The sequence below is a fragment of the Pagrus major genome, chromosome 1 (genome assembly GCF_040436345.1).
Source record: "Pagrus major chromosome 1, Pma_NU_1.0".
In the NCBI taxonomy this organism is placed as follows: Eukaryota; Metazoa; Chordata; class Actinopteri; order Spariformes; family Sparidae; genus Pagrus; species Pagrus major.
In genome coordinates, this window is record NC_133215.1 from 25,923,443 (window position 1) to 25,945,289 (window position 21,847).

Sequence of the window (21,847 nt, forward strand, 5' to 3'; positions counted from 1 at the left end):
CGGCTCTATTTCTGTTCCTTGTCGTGGAGTATTGAAGGCAAGGGGAGGAGACGTGTTCAGAATGTTTACTTTATTGCTGTTTAAGTTATTCAGACGTACCAGAAATAGAATAATGATCCTCTGAATTTGTCAGTTTTTGCCGGGACGTAGCTGACGGAGTGCACATATCTCTCACACACTAACACCCATGTATCTGTGACAAATGCATCGTCCTCGCTGTTAGACAATTTATTTATTTTGTTATTTCAACCATGTTGCCTTAATTCTAAGTGCAATTCAACAGTCATCTCTTCAAGTATACAATATTCAGTATTTGCTAAATATTGGCCAGCCAGTTTGTGCCCCTGAGGGTAAGGTCTGGAGATTTGACATGTTTTTCTTATTGTCAACAAATACAGATCACAAACTATTCAAAAATATTGGCCAGAGTCTATGACATACAAATCAGTGCCACACTGTAGTTTACTCACTCCCTTTTTAAATATTACAGGTTGCTCATTTTAGTCTTCAGTTGTTGACAGTAAGAAATCTCTAGAATGTCACCAACCCTATCCTCTAGGCTTCAAATCTCTTCTTAAGTTCAGACACTTTGATTAGAGGCAGGTCATCCTCCTCGTGTCCCCCTGAGCGATTGTTCTCTTCTGACACATTTGTGTCACGTAGCGGCTGAGTTTGTGGATCCGCCCTGCTCCTAAACATGTTGCAGGGTGTCCCCGGTTCAGCCAGTTCCTTAGCCCTGGACTTCACCTGAAAACCCTGGCTATGCCCCTGAGACTTGAAGCGTGCTGCAGCAGATAGCACTTTAGGAGGAGAGGGGGTCTGTCTTATCTCTCGCTCCTCTTTCTGAACTGCTTCTCTCCTTTTTTCCTGAGCTGCAGGAGGTTCAACGATGACGCTCTTGTCTTCCTGTCCTTGCTGCTCCTCCGCAGCGTTGGGATGTTGAGGATTCAGTTTTGTCAGTTTGTTTAAACATCCTGTCACTTCTTCATCTTTCTCCTCCTGGTTCTCTCCTCCCTCGTCTTCTTTCGTCACACCTTTCAGCATTTCATCGTTCCCTTCTTCTGTCTCCTTTCCCTCCACTACCCCCACACTCTCATTTTGCAGATCTTCCCTCTTTTCCTCCAACACTTCATCCACTTGCTTCTCGGGGTCCTCTCCTAAACTCACTGTCTTATCTTGGCCCTCTTTCTGGCTCTCTTCCTCTGCCTTCACTTCCTTAAAGATATTTCTGTTGTCTATTTCTTCCTCTTGGTTCCCATTTAAAACTGCGTTCACTTCTTCCCGTTTCTCTCTAACCTCCCTCAGTCCGCTCTGCTGCTCCCCCAGATTCTCCTTCCCCTCCTCTGGCACGCTGGTGTCCAGGCACAGCCAATCAGAGTCTTCCGTCACGTCTGACAGCTCCTCTGTGGTTTCCAAATTCCAGCTGTGCAGGCTGCCGCTGCCGCTGATGGACAGAGACAGGCTCTCCTGGCTGGGGTTGGCTGGAAAACCGCGCTGAAAAACACAACAGGTGGTGCTAGAACAAAAGTCACAGTTGTGTGTATGTGTGTGTATGAGTTCCTCATCTTCTTACCTTCGTGATATAGTCATGACTGTCGGGTCCAAACAGATCCAGGCTGCGTGTGCCGTACAGCAGGCCACGTTCGTGGGAGCTGCGGGAGCTGAGCGTGTCAAAGATCTCGCCAAGCAGATCCATCTCCTCCTCGTCACACAGCAGTGAATCTTCCCCCTCCTCCTCATCCTTATGGAGCTCGGAGTCAGGCTCGACCACAGGCCCAGAGACAGCTCTGATGCACAGAGATTACAAAACAGAATGGAGCAAACCACAAAAATACATGCTGTGTATTCTTATCTTTTTCCTTGGTTTCCTTGGCTCTGACTCTCACCCATCCCATGTATCTTCAGTGTCCCTCATGTCCTGCTCGTCTCTGGGAGCCCTATGCTTGTGTACAGGCCGACGGGGACGTGACTGACATGAGGCAACATAGAGCAACAAAGCAAAGCAATGCAGTATCCCCCCAATAGTAGCGAGAGATGTTGGGGTGAACCACAATAAAGCGACAGAAATGGACCAATTGCAAAATAGCACAAAGAAGAAGTATGGGACAGTAGAAAAAAATTAGGGGGTGGTGAGGATATATGTGGATAGTGTCTGTTTCTAGTTTTATAAAATGTTTGGAATGGATTGATTTGAGACATGTCTCACCTTTCCAAAATGTTGTGTGATTGGCAGGCGGTTCTGCAGGCAGTCAGATTGGGCACGTCGGTGTGACACCGATCCTCCTCTCTGAAGGGTAGGTCCTTCATGGGGGGCCTGCATTAGATACACACACACACACACGAAAGGAAGAAGTACAGTAAAACCACAGCTGAATTTGTGTCAACCGCAGCACCTACGTACATTAATCGCTGACCCACCTTGTGCATCAGCAGGTTTTTCAAACCAGACTTGGCAAGTCCTTTGGCCTGAGAGAGATGAAAACGAATATGAAGACAGTTGTTTCGGTAACGCAGACTGGATTGCAGCAAGACCTTCGGCTTGTCGGCTTACTCACCTTTATGTTTGCTTTGGACTTCATGTTCAGGATGAGAGCTCCTCCACCCTTCTGTTAAAAGTACAAAGGCATCTGTGTTGCACTTCTTCAACAAGAGGCGGACCAACCAAAAACAATTTTATTAAAAGAATTTACCTTTAAATTTCCAACTAACTGATGATAAGACTTGCTTCTCCCTGTAAACAGACACATACAAAGAAAAGACGATTAGTGAAACATAAAAGATTTAAACACACACACGCAAAGAGGGGGAGAGAGAGAGAGGGAGAGAGAGATACACACCTGCAGTTGTCTCACACTTTAGGATCTCTTCTTCAAAGAGGTCATCTGGTTCCTTCCCTTTGTTCAGAATGTCCAGGCGGCCATCAATGAACTACAAGACATACATTTGTTCATTTTTTAAATCATTTCATCAATATGAAAATGTTCACTGTTTTACAGTAACCTTGGGACGACTTAGTCCTGCTGATTTCAGAACAGATTTACTGGCAATCTTGTGAACAACCACGCAGTTCTGTGGATTTAACGGTGTGAAACATCAGGATAAAAAGCCTGAGATAGCAAACTGGAATAGGCGCAACATCTTACCCATTAAATTAAGAGACATTTATTAACCAGCTGCAAGATTTCACTTTAATTCCCTGCCCAACAAGCCATTATCCAGTGTTATAATTGCAGGATGTATCCAGCAGAGGGCAGTGTACCTGTTTGAAGGACTGTAAATGAATGGCACTCTGTAGGAACTGCCTCATACTGGAAGACTTGTGATCTAGAAACAGCTCCTCACTGAACCACATTTCACCCTCCTGCACAGACAGATATAGAGAGAAATAAGGGCACAACAAGAGGGACACAATTAGGCCTACTATATGCATACAGAGCTATCTCTAGAGACAGCCTGATAAAAAATGCAGAGGCCACAATCATTTTGCATAAAATACTCCACAAAAGTGCAAACAGTACAATTAAACAAACTACTAATTTACTCCACTATTGTAGTTTTTATTATAAAGGACTTAAAGGTTATATTGATAACAGTTTTATGTAGACAAATCATTTTTAAACATTTCTTTTTACATGATTATGATTGTGTGAGTGCATCATTTTAAAAAGACTTCTGATGGTCGGTTCCAGCTTCTAATAAGGTTTGTCTGCCAATAGTATAACACGGCATCTGTGTTTCATCAGCGGTCAACAGTCTTTGTAGTTGCCAGTTTCTGGAAAAAACTACAGCATAGCATAGCAATGTAAGGTATTGCAGCAAACTGGCAACCATATGATTGGAACAACAGTTGTGCTGTGGTGTGAATGCAATGGAAGGGGGAGATTGAATGCTACATGTAGTGGCTGAATGTTATCAGTAACACCTTTGAAGTCTGCAATAAGTCTCACTATGAGTGACTGACCTCTTGGCCCTGCAGTGCGTCCCGGTAGCCTCCAAACAGCAGAGCCTGAGCTTTCAGGAAGGCCCTTGAGACACCACAGCCAGGAGACACCGCCTGACGCTTCAAACACACCTTCAGCCCAGCCATCTGGAGACATATTGGCATTTATATTTGTAAAATGAATCTAGCCCAACTGCAGCTGCTACTCAGTGATGAGACAACACCATCCAATCAGGAGAAGATGAGGTGTAAAAGGGGCCACAGGGAGTTTGACTGTTGACTGGATCTTCTGTTGACTGAACCTGGTGGATCATAGGCCAAAAGAAGGCACCTACTCTATTGTATTGCTAAGATGATAAAATCTAAATAGTTGTCTGTCCTGTGTTTATGATTTAAAAGCAGGTGACAAAATGTTTTTTTTCACTTGGTTGTAAAAGCATCCCAAGCACCCTTATTTGACTGACTTCCTGGCCCGTGTCACACTGTCCACTGTGCTCAGATTATGAAAGATTCTTAATAATTAATATGTAGGGATCTTATCATATCTGAAGCACATTCTTAGTTCACAAAACGTAAAACAGCATAAACAGTGATTAAAGGTGCAATATGTCACATCTGGCCACCTGACAAATTCCTACTCAAAACAAATATGGGGCAGTATATCAGCAGAGAAAGCTAACTACCACCAACTTTAGCTGCTGTTAGCTAGTTAGCTCAGTTAGCCGTGCAGCTAGCAGTATGGACTGGGAGTTCGGAGCACCAGGGGAATGTTGGTGCAACCACAGGAGCTTTGGACCGGAACAAACCAGGGGCTAGCTGGTTAGCATGCTAACCTCAGTAGATACATTGCAACACCATACATACACCTTTTTTTTTTTTTTTTTTTTGCTAGAAGCCTCTGGCAGGCCAACAGAAAGATCACCAATCGGCCCTGTTATTCAGCCAGGCCTATCAAACACACACCAAGTGAAGAAAAATGTTGAAGAGAAAAGAAAGAGGCAATGAGAAAGGAGTCGTGCAAGTGTGGTGATGTAGAGAGGAGGGAGGGGATTGCTAACTGCTAAAGGAAGCTCTACATTTCACCAGGACACCTGTATCCTATGACAAGCAAGCAACACATGATTTTTCAGTACAGGCTTGACCTAAGTAACATATCAGTCATCCTTTCCTCACTATAAAAAGGAGTCAAGTGTTAAGCGGGAGACACTAAAAAGACTCACGTATAATCACACAAACCAACACACAGAGTGTTTATTACCACATCTGAAGGTATCCTCTTGAGGTCCTCAAAGGGGGTTTCAAGAGTATTTGTATCCACATTTAGAATAACGACTTCCTCCAACCCACGACTCCTCACCCTCTGTGAGAAATAAACAGAGACACACAGTTTGATATGTTGGGTTGGTCTGTTTGTGGCATTTTGAGTGTGGTTTTAATGACTAGTTTACCTCAGATAGACTGGTGTGGACCCCTATTAGGTAAGGCATAGGTGCACTGTAACCAAACAAAAAAGTGTGATCCATTAGATTGACAGACAGACAGAAAGACAGACTGATAGATACAGTACATAGATGGACTTCTTACCAGCAGTAGTCCAGTAGGTGGGGTGGCAGTACAGGGATGAAGATGTGTTGCCAGTACATGGGGTATAACACAGCACTCAGTGCATGCACGCAAGATGTCAGCTACACACAACACAAAATGGAGGAATGTCTCAGACAATAACAACACCCACGGGTCACATACGGTGGCCAATGTCTCACTTCAAGACCGAACAATTAATACTACTGTAGCTGCAGTGAGTTTGGTTTCAGAATGCGTTCAGCAGAGGCTAAAGTGGTTTCTGTCTTCACAGGGGTTTGGTGAGTGTTGATGGGTAGGAGCTGAGGTTACGCATGTCAAATATGTTGAGAAAATGAAAGTGCTTCTGTACCCAGAAAGAAATATAAACCTATAAAATGTAGAAGGCCAAAAAATGTTTGTCATACAGTGCTGAGTTTGCTGGCAAAGATGAGGATGCGTCTCTCAAACAGCATGCTGGCGTAGATCTGGAGCAGGTTCCCCACATCTACTGCCACAATCAGCTCTGTCAAGTTCCTCTGGTAAACCCACAGACACACGCACACATACATCAGTTATGGGCAGCGTTATGTGAATCCAAGCTCCAACATGTCCCACCTGCTTTGTAGGATAGTAGATATAAAGCCTCACTTTAGTCTAATCTTCTATACTCACATTTTCAGGGATGGAAGGGAGACTTCTGGGGTCAGGAGCAATGAAGTATGGAACCTGGTCAAATGAATGAAACTAAATCAGTGGAAGTGTTTTCACTTTCAGCTGACTTTAACATCACACAGACATGCGTGCATCACAGGTTACAGGGTCAGACATTAGGTTTTCATTCCAAAATTTTGGATCCATTAAAAGTTGTGGTTCTAAGATGAAAACTATTGTGTACGCTAATGCTACTATAACACAGCCTTAAAGGGGCACTATGTAGTTTTGGACAATTTTAGTATTGACAGTATTAATAATACAAACTCAGAAATATTTATTCTTTTCCATAACTGAATAAACAAGCTGTTCTCAGAGGAAAATAAGGTCCCCAGAACACTGTTTGAAGCTAGAAAGGGTCCGCCAAATATAAACAAAGTAAAGTTTATTCAGTCATGAAAACAAAAAGAGTTTGTTTGTTTATTTTGTTTGTTTAGACATAAAAAACAGTCAGTGAAGATCTTTCTCTTCTGATTAAAATTTCTTCCTACATAAAACCAAAATATCCCCCCTTAAAGTTATATTCCTTCAGATTTCCATGAAATCTAACCCCATTTTTGATCGTATTTATGGTAATATTTTTTCTGCAATGGCCATTTGATGGCTTTCTACATACAGTAATCATTTTTATGCAGAGGTTTTTTATTGTTAGTGGTGGAGTCCGCCATTCTTGACCTGGAGTCAAATTGCCTTTACTCTCTTTACTCCAACCTCCACGTCACTTTTTTCTAGCGGTTTTTAGAAGTGCAAGGTGCAGAGTCACACCACTTTTCCCATTAACTACAAAAGATGGCTGGATGTGCAGGTAGACTGGCTCCACAGACGCATTGTGCTGTTTTTGTCAAAAACAGGCTTTTCCAAGGCGTTTTTAGAGCAACTGCACCTTTAGCGGCGAGTCTCTGTGTGATCAGGGCCTTAAAGTCCACTTCAGGACTGAATTTGTACAGATTATAGCTTTATTTATATTTTCTCGATATTCACATCATGGAATTGTCTCAGATTTATGAATGATAAATGTGCCTTTCAAGTGCAGGATGTCTTATTTTGGAATGAAACTCTTCAAATGCCAACTTTAGCTTTGAGCCACATGGAGGCATTTCTCCGAAGATAAAACATCTGTTGTGTGGTCAGTGCAGTCATGAATTATTCATGGGTTATGGATATATACAGAAAACTGTTTCAAAAGTCATAATGAATGCCAGATGTTAGTGCAAATCATGTTAAGTTTGGCTTCCACATTTAATCAGAGGGGTGAGTGACAACGTTTTAGTCCGCACACATCAGGTTTAGCCATCAAGCACAGACAGCTGCAGTTTTCCAGCAGGAGTTAGTCTGTATTTGTTACAGCTGTTAATCCAGACCACATAGACTCCTGTGGGACTCACCCCCTCTTGTCCCTCTGGGTGTCCAACAGGATGAGACACCTCTGTGCTGACCAATAGCTGTTCTCCCTCAGAAAAAAAACACACCACACTAACCACTGCCAAAAACAACAGCCATAAAGTCAAGTGTAACTTGGTTTATTAGAGATTTACCATCTGCAGAGTGACAGATCCAGCTGCCAGTGGTATGGGCTGCTTGTAGAGAGCAGACAGCAGTGCTTTCATCTCATTGGTCTGTTGAGAAGATGGTGGTCATTATGTCAGTGATATTCATAGAAAAGTGTGTGGATTGGAGGGTAAAAGAGGAGTAGAAACATTAATCTCACCTGTCCTTTTGTGAGGTAATCAGCCAAGTTGTTGAGAAGTTTGTAAAACACTTCGAACCATGGAAGATAACTGAAATCAAGTTTTCATTATGGTGTTAAATCTCAACGTGGCATGAGAATTATCGATAACAATTCACACACCCTCGCACAAACGTACCTGAGTATGCAAAGGCAGGTGCGTGTGCTGTTGGTGAGACGACAGAAGCCAAACCGCTGGCATCCTTCAAGGTCAGTCAGAACAAAGGTAAAGTGCTGCACGGCCACTCCATCCCTCAGTCTGTGCAGATGAGCGAAGTAAGAGGCGGACATATAGGAAAACAGACAAGCTAGAGAAGTAACGTGGAATAAAGACAATCATGGCAATCCTGCCAGTTTATACTCACCTTTGTATGTCATATGGGAAGCAGAACCTGGGTAATGTTTGACAGGACTCCTACAGTGGGATAGAACGGTGTGTGTAAAATGAAAAATCACAAAACAGCTCTTCAAGTCTACCGCCATGTTAGTGGCTCTGTACTTAGTACCACTCCTGGCTATACTTAGGTGGTTTATCTGATATTGCCGTGTTGGTGTTGTTCCTATACATCATAACTGATGTTACCTCCGGAACATCACTGTACCTGAGCAAGCTGTCCAGATAAGAAGCAAGTTGTGGGGGGTGAAGGGGTTGAGCACAGGACTTTCACTGAGGAGATCAGGGTTTGTGTCCTGTATGAAACTTTTATTATTTTGTTGACTTATTATTTTCAATTTTTTTTCAGTTTTCTGTCTCAGTTTGGTTCAATTTATGAAACAAAACTACTCAGTTAGTTTGATACTTGTTTCAGTTTAGGAAAAGCTCATCACTTCGGTTAAAATAGACCCTTTCAACATTAAAGGGGCACTATGTAGTTTTGCAGAAGAAATTCAAACTCAGAATTTTAATTTTTACAATATTAAAGAGGTAATAATACAAACTCAGAAATATTATTTCCATAACTGAATAAACAAGCTGTTCTCAGAGAAAAATAAGGTCCCAGAACACTGTTTGAAGCTAGAAAGGTGGCAGGGCCCGCCACACATAAACAAAGTAAAACAGTATAAATTGTGTTGTCCTTTAAGGTCAGTTTGTTTATTCACTTTATTCAGTCATGAAAACAAAGAGTGTGATTATTTAGTTTGTTTAGGGTTAAAAAATCAGTCAATGAAGATCTTCCTCTTTGGGTCAAAAATTCTTCCCAAAAACTACATAGTGCACCTTTTACCACAAGCTATGACATTAAATAAACATGATTAGTCAGTTGGAATGATGTTCCTGAAGCAAAATTGATTATGACGTTCTGGGAATAAGATCAACAATGCAATATCACAACATGCATGATTTGGCACAGTGCTTTGAGCTGCCAGTCAGAATTCTAACATTTTCACAATGACAATGTTAATGTCAGGCAGGTATTATTTCCCATGTTTTATATTTTAGTTGAGCGCGTTTGCATTCTAACTTTAAAATCAGCGTTAAACACAATGTACAGCTGATACCAATGCGAACCAAAGTCACAATTCATCATGATGGGGAATGTCTGCAGCATTTTTCATGCCAATCCATCCAATAGTTGTTGAGACATTTTACTCAAAACTACAAATGGATACCTTACAGTGGCACTAGAGGAAAAGCCAGGGGCTCACTCAAGTCAGTGGGGTTCATCCTCTGAGGACCATGAATGTTTGTACAAACTTCATGGCATCCAACAGTTGTTGAGATATTTCAGTCCGAATCGAAAAGTAGCAGAGTGACCAACCAACCAACATTGCAATCCCTAGATCTGCACCGCTAACAGGGTGAAAAACAATCTGCTCTGATCATTTTAATGTGACAGCATATGCACAAATGTTGTAGGTTTGTAGGAACAGGAGACACGAGCAAGTACCTCATCACTGAAGTCCTCTGGAAACTGAAACAGTACACCAGGATCTATAACATTGAAAAGAATAATTGAATGAACATCATTGCTAATACTACAAACAAACAAAGACGAGTGGAAGAGAAAGAAAATACCGTGAATGTGGCAACAAATTAGTAAATGACCTATAGAAATGTTTCAAAAACCCCTTCAGCTTTCACGCAGCTGCTCAGTCTGTCAGATTACCACAACATGTTCTCATCTGGCTCAAGTGTGACGAGACAGGCTGTGTGGTTTTTCTGATCACATGACAGGAAGTATGAGCAACTCTCAGCTCTGCAGAAACACCTTCGTATACACAATCTAATCATTTTGTAGCACAGACATTGACTTGTGTTGCTTTTTATGATCGGGGCCAGTTTCCTTTGTCAGTTAACAGTCAGACTGGCGTAGTGTCGTGTAGGAAAATGACTTGAAAGACGGTGAATATATTCAGAAGAAGAATTTGAGGAACACTTTTTATCAACTTCTCTGTTACTGACAAATCACTCTGCACATCTAAATGTTTATGTAGCATACAGGGCAATTCTCCTCGGAGGCGGAAACACAAGCTGGGAATCACAGTAAATTCTACCTGGCCCAGGTGAGCTGCTGGGAAAGAAGACAGAGGACTCACCTTTGTCTGTGGCAACAGGGCACGTTGCTTCAAAGAACCAGTTGAAGGTTCGCTCAGGGTTTTGTCTAACAGGAAAGAGATTCACAGCACTGATGTGAGATTATATTTATAGTGTGTTCACCACCAAAACATGCCCACTTGAATGCTGAGACATTCAAGGGAACCTTCCCAACATTTGTTATATTACTCAAATGTTATTTTCACAAAACTTTGCTCTGATGAAACAGGTGTTCTCTTAAGGTCAAAGGTGAACTTATATCTTTTAGAGACAGGTTGATAGAAAGTGTGATTGATCATAAACAACGAACACAGATGAACATTTTGCTCTGCTTTGAACAAGAACAGGTCTACCATGAAGTACATGGCAACGCATTAAGGGCAACAGAGTAGCTGCAGGAAACTTCCTGTGCAGTTGTGAGAGGAAGTAATAAAAACCACAAGAACAGACTGACAGGCAGGGTGATGGTGATGAAAGCCGAGCAAAAGTGACATGATTAACTTACTTCAGTCTGGAGCCCATGCTGCCTGAATGTGTCTGTGTCCATGTGTTTTGTCCAGGGGGGCAGAGATCCTCAGCAGGTGAGTTAGATGATAGTCATACCGCCGATGTAGCCGTGGTGTAAACGAAGTGGGACAGCAGCAGTCACAGCAGTCTGCACAATCAGCGCCGGAGTGACAGAACACTTCCTGATCTATGTCAGTATGTGTGATGTGTCAGTGTGTATATGTAAGTATGACGTCTGTTATTAGACCACCTCTCATAACTCTCTCATATTCACTTCTCTTTCATTTCCATTACTTGTCTTTTGATGATTTCCCCTTTTCATTTCCTTTAAGGCTTATTATTTATTTCCAAAGCCATCAGGACAAAATTTAGCCTTTAATTGCCAAACAAAAATCTGATCTCAAATCAGATGTAAAAAGTCTCCTTCCTCCACCTTTGATTTCATCTTGTCTTTGGTAAACTACTACTGCCTGATCAAACGTTACACACATGAAGAGGAACTGTCATTAACACTCACAGCCGTGAGACTAATAGTCTCCACAATTTATGGATCCTTTTATAGTCTATCAAGAAAAGTAGAGCTGATGCTCAGGATCTGTTTATAGCCCATATTCAAACGGCAGCCATTTTCCTCTCACGTCATGCACAGAGTGGGAAGCTCGAATGCCGGGAGTATGTAATACAAATGTGTTCTACATTGAGAGTTTTATAAATGTAGGAAATCTGACAAATCATTATCATTACACTGCTTCCCGACTGACCAGCAACTGAAAAGATGATTGAAATGTTGGATGGACTCAAGCCGTATTTCAAAGAAAAACAACAAATTTGATAACCCATCAGCTACCATTAGACAACGTTAGCATTCAACCCCTTCCTGGCTAACATAAGGTCTACTGTTTGATTACATCCAGTAAATCCAGTACTTTCACTTTCTGGCTTAAATGTGCAATATGTGGGAATTGGCCACCTGTAAATGTATACTCAAAACAAATGGGGGGCAGCAGATCACTGCGCAGACTGGGAGCTCAGGGACCAGTGGAGTGTTACTGTTAACGCCACTAGCACAGGAGCTTTGGATCAGGATGGACAGCAGCTAGCTGGTTAGCATGCTAACTTAAGTACATATCTCCACAACATCATACATAGACATCATAATGTCAAAACTGTTATTCCTTCACATTCTGTTGATAATTTGTTTTAATGCATTCAACTAGAATTCTTACATATAGCCCCTTTAAATAAACATTCATATTTTAAGATTAATTTATGCCTTTCCAACTGCATCACATCACACTATCTCAGTAATGTTAGCTAGGACGTGGTTGAATGCTAACTGTTACTTAACGCTAGCTCATGGGCTATCAAAGTTGTTGTTTTATCTTTAAATATGGCCCGATGTCCCTACAGATTTTCATTATCCGTTGTCTTTCAGTTGCTGATCAATCAGGAAGCAGTAAAATGATAATAGTTTGTCAGATTCCCCACATTTATAGGACTTGCGACCTGGAACACATTACATTATCCCTGCACTGAAGTTTCCCACCCTGAGTGTGATGTTGGATGCTGTGTTAATATGCTCTATTGGTTGTTTCCTATAGAAAATGCATGCTTGGTCATGTCATGTGAGCTATATGGGAAGCTGGCTAGGATGGTGCGTCTTGCTATTGCTCAAGAAAACAAGCTTCAAAATCTTCTGCTTTACTATAAATAAGTATTTGACACATCATAACATTTGATGTTACAGGTATCATGGTGGAAAAAAAGGCATCATCCTACAAAAAGAGGCACCATCCTGCTCAGACAGAGGCATTCAACTCATCTGTCTCATACTGCCTCCCTGTGGTGTTCAAGCAAAACTGCTTAATCTGTCGACAATGCAGGTCTCCATTTTGGTTTGCCTTCATATTGTGACATCAACAGTAAGTCTGAAAGCCAAAATGTGCCTCATCAGAAGTTGTCGATACGCTCTTGTCTATTTCAGTCAAAAGTAATCTATTCTTTGAGAGCTTGTAATTTCTATCTTGTCCAGCTTGCTTAGTGCTGTCCTGTCAGTGTCAGTGTTTAGTCCTGACCTACCAATGGACTACAGATAACTCTGCTGATACAACACATCACATTTGTGTTTAATATTGTACATGGTCCCTTATGAATAACGGTTTAAATACACAAACATACAAATATCCTCTTGTTTTGTTTGTATTTAAAATATTTCAATTAAAATGAATCAGACACAAGAAACACTAAATCACAAAGTGGTATTTTTTCCAACAGATTTATTTCAGTCAATGCCAGATTAGACAATTGTGTGGGTTGGACAGTTTTATTGAATACTTGGCCCAGGTGCTGTTTGACTGATGATGATAAATGAACATAAACGGAAAGCTACTGACAAAAAGACCACGAGCACACCTGTGTTAGCTACCTCTACATGAGCACTGAGATGGGAGAGATGATTTAGTGTTGTAAATCCTACTCTGGCTGGAAGGAAGTAGAGAGGCAGAGAGAAAGGGAAACAGAGGGGATACAGGGATAAGAGAACAGAGAGAGGAGAGAGCTGCAACAGAAAAAGGAACAGAATAGGAGCAGAGTAGGGGTGAAATAAGTGGATGGATGGTTGGATGTGGTTATGATGAGTGCAGGGGGGACATGATGAGTGATTTTAGCCTTAGGCAACCTCCTCCTCTCCCTCCTCCTCAAACTCTCCCTCCTCAGCCGTGGCATCCTGGTACTGCTGGTACTCAGACACCAGGTCGTTCATGTTGCTCTCCGCCTCTGTGAACTCCATCTCATCCATGCCCTCGCCAGTGTACCAGTGGAGGAAGGCCTTGCGGCGGAACATGGCGGTGAACTGCTCAGAGATGCGCTTGAACAGCTCCTGGATGGCCGTGCTGTTGCCGATGAATGTGGCAGCCATCTTGAGCCCACGGGGCGGGATGTCGCACACGGCCGTCTTGACGTTGTTCGGGATCCACTCGACGAAGTAGCTGCTGTTCTTGTTCTGCACGTTCAGCATCTGCTCGTCCACCTCCTTCATGGACATGCGGCCACGGAACACGGCAGCCACGGTCAGGTAGCGGCCATGGCGCGGGTCACAGGCGGCCATCATGTTCTTGGCGTCAAACATCTGCTGAGTGAGTTCTGGCACAGAGAGGGCTCTGTACTGCTGGCTGCCCCTGCTGGTGAGAGGAGCAAAGCCTGGCATGAAGAAGTGCAGGCGAGGGAAGGGCACCATGTTGACGGCCAGTTTGCGGAGGTCAGCGTTGAGCTGGCCGGGGAAACGCAGGCAAGTTGTCACCCCACTCATGGTGGCAGAGACCAGGTGGTTGAGGTCTCCGTATGTGGGTGTGGTGAGTTTGAGGGTGCGGAAGCAGATGTCATAGAGGGCCTCGTTGTCGATGCAGTAAGTCTCGTCTGTGTTCTCAACCAGCTGGTGGACAGACAGGGTGGCGTTGTAGGGCTCCACCACTGTGTCTGACACCTGGAGGCACAACAGGCAAAGATCAGGGGAATGAAAAGCCAGAAAAGGAAAAACAAAAACCAATAAACAGTGCAACATTTTTCTGTACCTTAGGAGAGGGCACCACACTGAAGGTGTTCATGATACGATCAGGGTACTCTTCGCGGATCTTGCTGATGAGCAGAGTTCCCATACCAGAGCCGGTACCACCACCCAGGGAGTGTGTAAGCTGGAAACCCTGGAGGCAGTCGCAGCTCTCAGCCTCCTTCCTCACCACATCCAGGACCGAGTCCACCAGCTCAGCTCCTTCTGTGTAGTGGCCCTTTGCCCAGTTGTTACCGGCTCCACTCTGGCCTGGAAGGAGGGTGTTAATTAGATTACCGCCAAACAGTCTTGGTTCATCATTTAGACTAAATCTCTATATGGAATGTAACACCAATCTCTAATATACTGATAATTAACATGACCTTTCCTTTTCCTGTGTAATAACCAACATAAGTGTGAGTGTAGCTGATCATATACCGAAGACAAAGTTGTCGGGTCTGAAGATCTGTCCGAAGGGGCCGGAGCGGACAGAGTCCATGGTGCCTGGCTCCAGATCCACTAGGATGGCCCTCGGCACGTACTTCCCTCCTGAAACATGAACGCACATGTCAGAACATTTTATGTTCAGAAAAGAGAAGGCGAACTATTAGAACAACAAGCTCACAGTAACACATTTTGAACGGTCCTGACCTGAAGCCTCATTATAGTAGACGTTGATTCTGTCCAGCTGCAGGTCGCTGTCTCCATGGTAGGATCCTGTCGGGTCAATGCCGTGCTCGTCACTGATCACCTCCCAGAACTACAGACAGGTGGGTGGATTTGATTGGGCAGAAGACAGTTCATAAAAACTACTGATAATTTATTATCTCACTTGTCTATTAATCAATTAGCTGATTGACAGGAAGTTAACTGACATCAAATTTGATGATCAAATGATCACTCAAATCCTTTTCAAAGCAAAAATGCGAACAATTTGCTTGTTGCAGCCTCTCCTGGTAAAGGATTTTGGACTGAAGCAAGCAACCCGAAGACATCACCTTGTGATGGCCAGTTTTCATTATTTCATCGACTAAATGATTGCACTGGAAGACTTAATCAATGCTAAAAACACGGCAGCCTCAGAATAACGCATGAATGGACCCCAAATCCATCTCTGATTCATCCATACCTTCGAAGAATGGACTCATTAGTTGAAGCAGTGATGATGATAAATATCATCCTAATGTCTTTTTCTTAAAACATTATTATTATAATGGTTTAATATGACCTTGTGTGTGTGTGTTAAAAATACTGACTGCATGTCTGTCGGCGTTCCAGTGATTTCAGTGTCTGAGCCACACCCCTCTCTCTCCCTGACCACACACACACACACACACACACACACACACACACACACACACACATCATTGACAGGGCATCAGCGGGGATGTCTCGGCTCGCCACCGCCCATCCTCAACGATGCTATTGTACGCTGCCTTTAACCAGTCTTATACAACACTTTCCACTCCACCGTGTTGACCTAGTTAGTGTTCCTGCGGACGGCCCGTCCTCTCACGGCCCTCCCTCTGGCTGCATCACGGCTACACTTCAATTCAGTCACATAAAACCGACGACGGTTAACAGGTATTAACGCCGACGGGGTCTCTGGGTGTTTTTCATACCTTGGCTCCAATCTGGTTCCCGCACTGCCCGGCTTGCAGATGCACTATCTCACGCATGTTGTCGCTGCGGTGTGGGGAAGGGTCTCACGGAGAGCTGTTGGACTGACGAGGGGAAGCTGACGACGGGCTCCGGTTCTGATGCTGCTCGGTCCTGGCCCACAGTCGACGGTGTGGCTGAATGGCGGAGGAGTTCTGGCTGCGTCGGAAGCTCTGTCTCGCTCTTCCTAACCACCCGCGCCTGCGCCGTTCGTCCCGGTGCTGCAGCATGACGTCATCTCCATGGCAACGGGAACCGGGCACGGCCGGAAATGTGGCCTGCCTGGGCTGGCTTGTTGGTTGTTGTGGGATTGACAGGCCTGCGAGGTAGGCAGATTAACCAAACTAGATTAAGTTTCTTCTTAATGAAAGCCCAGACTCAGACACACTGCACTCCTGCTCTGTGATGTCTTCAGATCATTGCCACTTTATTTAGGATTCCACCTTTTCATCCACACTCTGGATATATTCATTCATTCCTCCACATGCTGGTCAGCACACGGTTCAATTCTGCATTTATTCTGGCCAGAGATGGACTCGCTTGTGACACGGAGGGGAAAATTATACAGCTTTTGAATATTTTGCTGTATTTATTCCTATTACATTGTTATTTATCAGTTTCCGACTGTGTCGTGTGCTGCTGACACATGAATTTGTCCTCTCGCTGAGGATTAAAGGGGCTGTAAGTCACAATTTTCACGTGATATGAAAAATGAAACATTACGCATCTCTAGGTTGCCTGTGGATCATTTATTTAAATTTCCCATGAAGGCAGAATCTCTGTTGAAGTATCTCACCTATACACCAGGATCAGGCCCAACAGTGGCAGAAAAAGGTATTTTAGTGTTTGTAATCTCCTTAAAAATGTCTCTCCAGGCACACCGGCTTCCTCCTACAATCCACTCTAAATTGCTCGTAGGTGTGAATGTGAGCATGACTGGTTGTTTGTCCCTATATCTCAGCCCTGTGATGAACTGGCGACTTGTCCAGAGTGTACCCCGCTGCTTGCCCAATGTCGTCTGGGATTGGCTCCAGCACCCTCGACCCTGCAAAGGATAAGCAGTTACAGACAATGGATGGATGGATGGACCTCCTGACCAGGGCCGTACGCAGCCTTCAGGAACAAAGACGGAGGCCAGTTAGAGTACCGAGGTGATTAATGGAGTTTCCTGGTAGACGGATACCTGCAGCTTTGGTGCTAAAGCACTAACTGTAATTACCTGTTAGCTCGGTAAGTGGTCCTTGCTGACTCAATCCCAGGCTGCCAGTTCCAAACCTGTCAAGAAAACCGCCTCGGTATTATATTCCCTTTGTCAAACTGGCCTCTGTCTTCTCGGAGGCTGTTTTTCTGTCCTGGTCCGACATGAAATGTTGATGTATGACAAGTGTTTCTACCTCGTTAGAATGTTCATCTCCCAGACTGCTAAGGCTGCCAAACTCTGAGAGAAAAACACATGACCTCAGTTTCCTCAGTGAATATTTTGAATGCACAACCCAATTAAATGTCCATCATTAGGAAGTAGCTTTATTGTGTTTGTGCTGTTGCCCGTAGAGACAGGAAGTTTGAAAACAGACTTGAAGGGGGCGAGGAAGGAAGAAGAATGCTGATAGTCAGCATAAGTGATGGCACTCCCCAACTTGTTCTTGCAGGCATCAAGGTTTTCCAAAGAAAGCATTGCAGGTAAATAAGGAGGTGATATCTGATGTGATCACTTACTGAGCAGCAGTCTTGTATCAGCTGGATGCTGGTTAGATCTGTTTTCATTCAGTTGTCTTTTCTTCACCTCAAATGGCCTTCAGCTACATCCATGACACCCACCAGTTAATAACTAACCAGTAATTGACCAGTAAGTAACCAGTCAGTATTATCAGATATTATTATATCACAGTCTGAAATATATTGAAACACAAGACTCACAAATAATATCAGTCTGAGTCAATAGTTTGGATTGTTTTAATCATTCACAAGCCTGACGTGCTATTCAGTCTTACAACTGATCATTGTTGCTACTTATAGATTGTTGATAATTTGCCATTTTATTATTAACTGTACAATGAGACACAATCCTTTGTCTCCGTGACCTCCAGCCAATCCTGCTTGGTTTGAGCTGCGATGATGAACGTTTTCGCAGGCACAGCCATCGTTCTCGTTTCCACAGGTCGACACTCATTTGAAGTGAAGTGCAAGAGGAGTGTCCCACAGATATTTGATCGAATTGGGATCTGGGGAATTTGACAGCCAAGACGATGCCTTGAGCATCGAACATGGAACTAAATGATTTATCATTCGTTTAGAGATGTGTTTCTGACAATCCACCTGACAATTGAAGTCCAATATTCACCCTCTTTTAGCTCTGCTGTTGGTCTGCATCTTCAAAATGAAATGTATCTCTTTCACAGCCACTGATGTTATTTTTCATCTCCCTCTTCCATTGCATTCACGTCACAACCTGGTTGTTCGAATCAACTGCCCCCTCAAGTGTTTGTCCAGTTCGTTAACTACCTAAGGTTGCTAACGCTAGCTAACATTAACGTTGCTATCATTAACATTGCTAACGCTAACGTTAACTTGCTAATGCTAGCTAGCTAAAGTAAATGTCGCTAATGCTAGTTAGCTTACGTTATGCTGGGCGCATATTGTAGAACTCAGCCATTTCTATGTTTTTTTCCAGTAACTGGCAACTACCAAGACTCTTGATGCTGACGAATCACAGATACCACGTGATACATACGGTGTTATACTATTGGCTCACAAACCTTTTTCGAAGCTGGAACCAACCGTCAGAATTCTTACACAGAGATAAACAAATTATTTTTTCACAATCATAATAAAGTGTTGAAGTAAAAGAGATACTTTCATTCTGCACCTCTCTACAAGCTCTGTAGATGTGTTATTGTTAAAAAGTGATTTCTCTTCGTAATTTTGTTTTTATCAATACGACCTTTAAAGTTGGGGGCAATCAAACCAAAACAGACACAACTGCAGACACAATCCTGTTGACATACATATAGCAATTTCATTCCATTGTTACACAAAAAATATTGATTAGTATATTTATATTTCATGTAAAATATTATTTTTATTACCCCAAGAACCAGGTGCAGGGGCCCTGAAGAGTCTATATGGGTCGTTAACTAGCCTGATTCCAGACTGCTAAATTACTAAGTTTGTTTTTTTTCTTTATTTTAGAGCAGACTGTAGTTATTGAGCAGTAATGTGTGGCTTTTGTGTTGAGTCTATGTGGCTTTCATCAGTGATTTCCTGGCTGTAAACTAACCCTAACCATTTTGGATAGAGATGAACTCAGTTGTCACATGCAGGAACTTGCAGTAGCCTAACGAGAACTTGGTTTATTTGCCTCAGTCTCAATATATAAAAGTATACACCTTTTTTCTCTGCTTCCCATTCATTTTAAATATGAATCTGTTTTCCTCCTCTTTAGACCGGTTTATGGGCTGCTGTGACATATGACTTTGTCCACTGAGGATTAATGAAGTCTGAGCCAGAATGCAATCATTTGCAAAAGAACTGTGTTTAATGACCACCGTTTTATGAAGTGTTCCTGAGCCCATGCAGTAATATCCTTTACACAATCATGTGTTTCACAAAGTGTCGAAGCTCGCCCCATCCTTACTTGTGAGTAAATGAGCCTTTCAAGGACGCCCCCTTCATACCTGGTCATGATACACACCTGTTAATAACTAACCAGTAATTGACCAGTAAGTAACCAATCAGTATTATCAGATATTATTATATCTATTATATCTGAACCTGTTTACCTGTAGAATGTTCCCAAACAGGTGTTTTTAGAGCATTTGACAATTTTTCCAGTCTTTTGTTGCTCCTGTCCCAACATGTTTGTTGCTGGCATCCAATTCAGAATAAGAGTATTTACAAAAATCAATGAAATTGATGAGGTAAAACATAAAATATGTTGTTAGTTATCTGTTTGTTCTGAGTATATTACAAAAATTATTAGCAAATCATCACATTCTGTTTTGCACAGCATCCTAACTTTTTTAGGAATCAAGGTCTTTGTGAAAAATAAAAATAAAACACAATGTTTAGTTTGATGGTACTTGAAGGCAACACGATAACTGTGTGGTATATGTGTTTGTTGGGGCTGGTGGTCAAGCTCGGGGAGAAATGGAATACATGTAAAAGGATTACGTAATTAGGATACAAAAAAATGGGTAATTGTATTCTGGTAAAGTTACAGAAAAGAAGAAGTAATTAGAATACATATTCTTTAACAGAAAGTAATCAGGTTACATTATTGTAATATTGTGATACTTGGATTGAGTTACTTACTTTTTTTTAACAGGTAGGTAGTAACTGTATTTGAATACATGTCTAAAGTAACCCACCCAACCCTGGTGGTGGTCAGTGAGGTTGCCCTCGAAGGCTTTATCCAGCCATCATTACTGTAGTAACATCTGAAATCCACAGAGAGGCGATAGAGATCTTCTGTTGTTTAGCTGATCACACATGTTGCCTCCCATCCCTGATATCTTCGCTGCTCCTGGCTCCTGTTGTCTGGATTTTTGGTGTTATAATTTATGGGTTATAAAGTTGCAGGTACCAATATTCAATAGCCTTAAAAAGGGGAGTCCCAAGTCTGAGTGGACTACTGTTTCCATCTTAAATGCATAAAATAGAAGCTATCTAATATTCTGATTGAAAATAATCAAACTGATAAAAATTCTCTTAAAGGTGCACTGTGTAGTTTTGGAGAAGTAATTCAAACTCAGAGTTTTAATATTGACTATATTAATGAAGTAATTATACAAACTCAGAAATATTTATTTTTTCCATGACATAAACAAGCTGTTCTCAGAGGAAAATAAGGTCCCAGAACACTGTTTTAAGCTAGAAAGTTGGCAGTGTCCGCCACATATAAACAAAGTAAAACAGTATGAGACTGTGTTGTCCTTTAAGGTCAGTTTGTTTATTCAGTCATTAAAACAAAGAGAGTTTGTTTGTTTAGGCATTTTAAAAAAGTCAGTCAATGAAGATCTTTATCTTCTGATTAAAATATCTTCCCCAAAACTACACAGAGCATTAACATATAACAAGTTAGGCTCTTTTTGCTCTTTTTACAAGATGCAAATGGAGCATTCCTTCAACTTACCCTGTGGATTGCTCTCAATAGAGGAATAATAAAGAACACATATGGCAAAAAAACCTCTCAGGCTGATTCGCTTAATACAGATGGTGTCTCACCTGTTCTCTCATTTTTTTCTTTTTTTAAATATAGATCTTTCATTTCAGGAACACATTAAGTTTTTACAGTTTTGAATGCTTGAGGAGGACACTGGACAAATTAAAGACACACACACACACACATACACACACACACACACACTTGACATGCTGCTTCTGAGATTGCTTCCTCCTTTGCACAGGAGGATATGAAGTGTGCAGAGCATATTGTCCTTCTCTAAGAACAAATCCTGACGCACTGCATTCAAAAATGCTCCATCGAACCGACAACGCCTCAGGTCACATTCCCATATGTGACACTCGTCTTACTCAGTATCAGCCACCCACATCATGGCTGTGACCATCATCCGTGCATCTCCTGCTTTACATCAGTCCTAGCTACCAACCGTTGCCTCCCAGTTTGCTTGGTGAAATGTCACAGTTGTAAAACACACACAC

The 21,847-nt window shown here is 42.4% G+C and overlaps 2 protein-coding genes across 4 annotated transcripts; both read right to left on the minus strand.

Moving 5' to 3' along the window:
• Positions 1–213: 213 nt before the first annotated feature.
• Positions 214–11,161, minus strand: dennd1c (DENN domain containing 1C). 3 transcript variants are annotated; one of them, XM_073471848.1, is made up of 23 exons: positions 10,982–11,102; positions 10,479–10,543; positions 9,830–9,873; positions 8,306–8,355; positions 8,080–8,199; positions 7,923–7,992; positions 7,750–7,830; positions 7,600–7,665; positions 6,176–6,229; positions 5,929–6,039; positions 5,525–5,625; positions 5,389–5,434; positions 5,202–5,300; positions 3,962–4,087; positions 3,260–3,361; positions 2,838–2,928; positions 2,691–2,731; positions 2,556–2,606; positions 2,419–2,466; positions 2,207–2,314; positions 1,887–1,969; positions 1,574–1,787; positions 214–1,494 (listed from the first exon to the last, which is right to left on the minus strand). In XM_073471848.1, exons 1-23 carry the CDS (start codon positions 10,996–10,998, stop codon positions 556–558), a joined length of 2,727 nt encoding a protein of 908 aa, XP_073327949.1. In that variant the 5' UTR covers positions 10,999–11,102; the 3' UTR covers positions 214–555. The 3 variants fall into 3 exon arrangements, with proteins under 3 accessions (XP_073327949.1, XP_073327943.1, XP_073327960.1); XM_073471842.1 differs by having other exon boundaries at positions 5,199–5,300; XM_073471859.1 differs by lacking the exon at positions 7,600–7,665 and having other exon boundaries at positions 5,199–5,300; positions 10,982–11,161.
• Positions 11,162–13,242: 2,081 nt separating this feature from the next.
• Positions 13,243–16,370, minus strand: LOC141000977 (tubulin beta-4B chain). The gene is made up of 5 exons (XM_073471879.1): positions 16,150–16,370; positions 15,179–15,287; positions 14,966–15,076; positions 14,553–14,797; positions 13,243–14,464 (listed from the first exon to the last, which is right to left on the minus strand). The coding sequence occupies exons 1-5, from the start codon at positions 16,204–16,206 to the stop codon at positions 13,652–13,654; spliced, it is 1,335 nt and encodes a 444-aa protein (XP_073327980.1). The 5' UTR covers positions 16,207–16,370; the 3' UTR covers positions 13,243–13,651.
• Between the last annotated feature and the right edge of the window lie 5,477 nt (positions 16,371–21,847).

What these genes read in the sequence shown, in the direction of transcription:
- dennd1c (XM_073471842.1), bottom strand. An exon ending in AAAGTGTGAGACAACTGCAG is followed by an intron (nt 2,732 to 2,837) that starts GTGTGTATCTCT and finishes GTCTGTTTACAG; the next exon opens with GGAGAAGCAAGTCTTATCAT. An exon ending in TCACACAACATTTTGGAAAG is followed by an intron (nt 1,970 to 2,206) that starts GTGAGACATGTC and finishes GCCTCATGTCAG; the next exon opens with TCACGTCCCCGTCGGCCTGT.
- LOC141000977 (XM_073471879.1), bottom strand. Translation starts at nt 16,206, where the DNA reads ATGCGTGAGATAGTGCATCTGCAAGCCGGGCAGTGCGGGAACCAGATT. An exon ending in CTACTATAATGAGGCTTCAG is followed by an intron (nt 15,077 to 15,178) that starts GTCAGGACCGTT and finishes TTCATGTTTCAG; the next exon opens with GAGGGAAGTACGTGCCGAGG. An exon ending in ACCCGACAACTTTGTCTTCG is followed by an intron (nt 14,798 to 14,965) that starts GTATATGATCAG and finishes CCCTCCTTCCAG; the next exon opens with GCCAGAGTGGAGCCGGTAAC.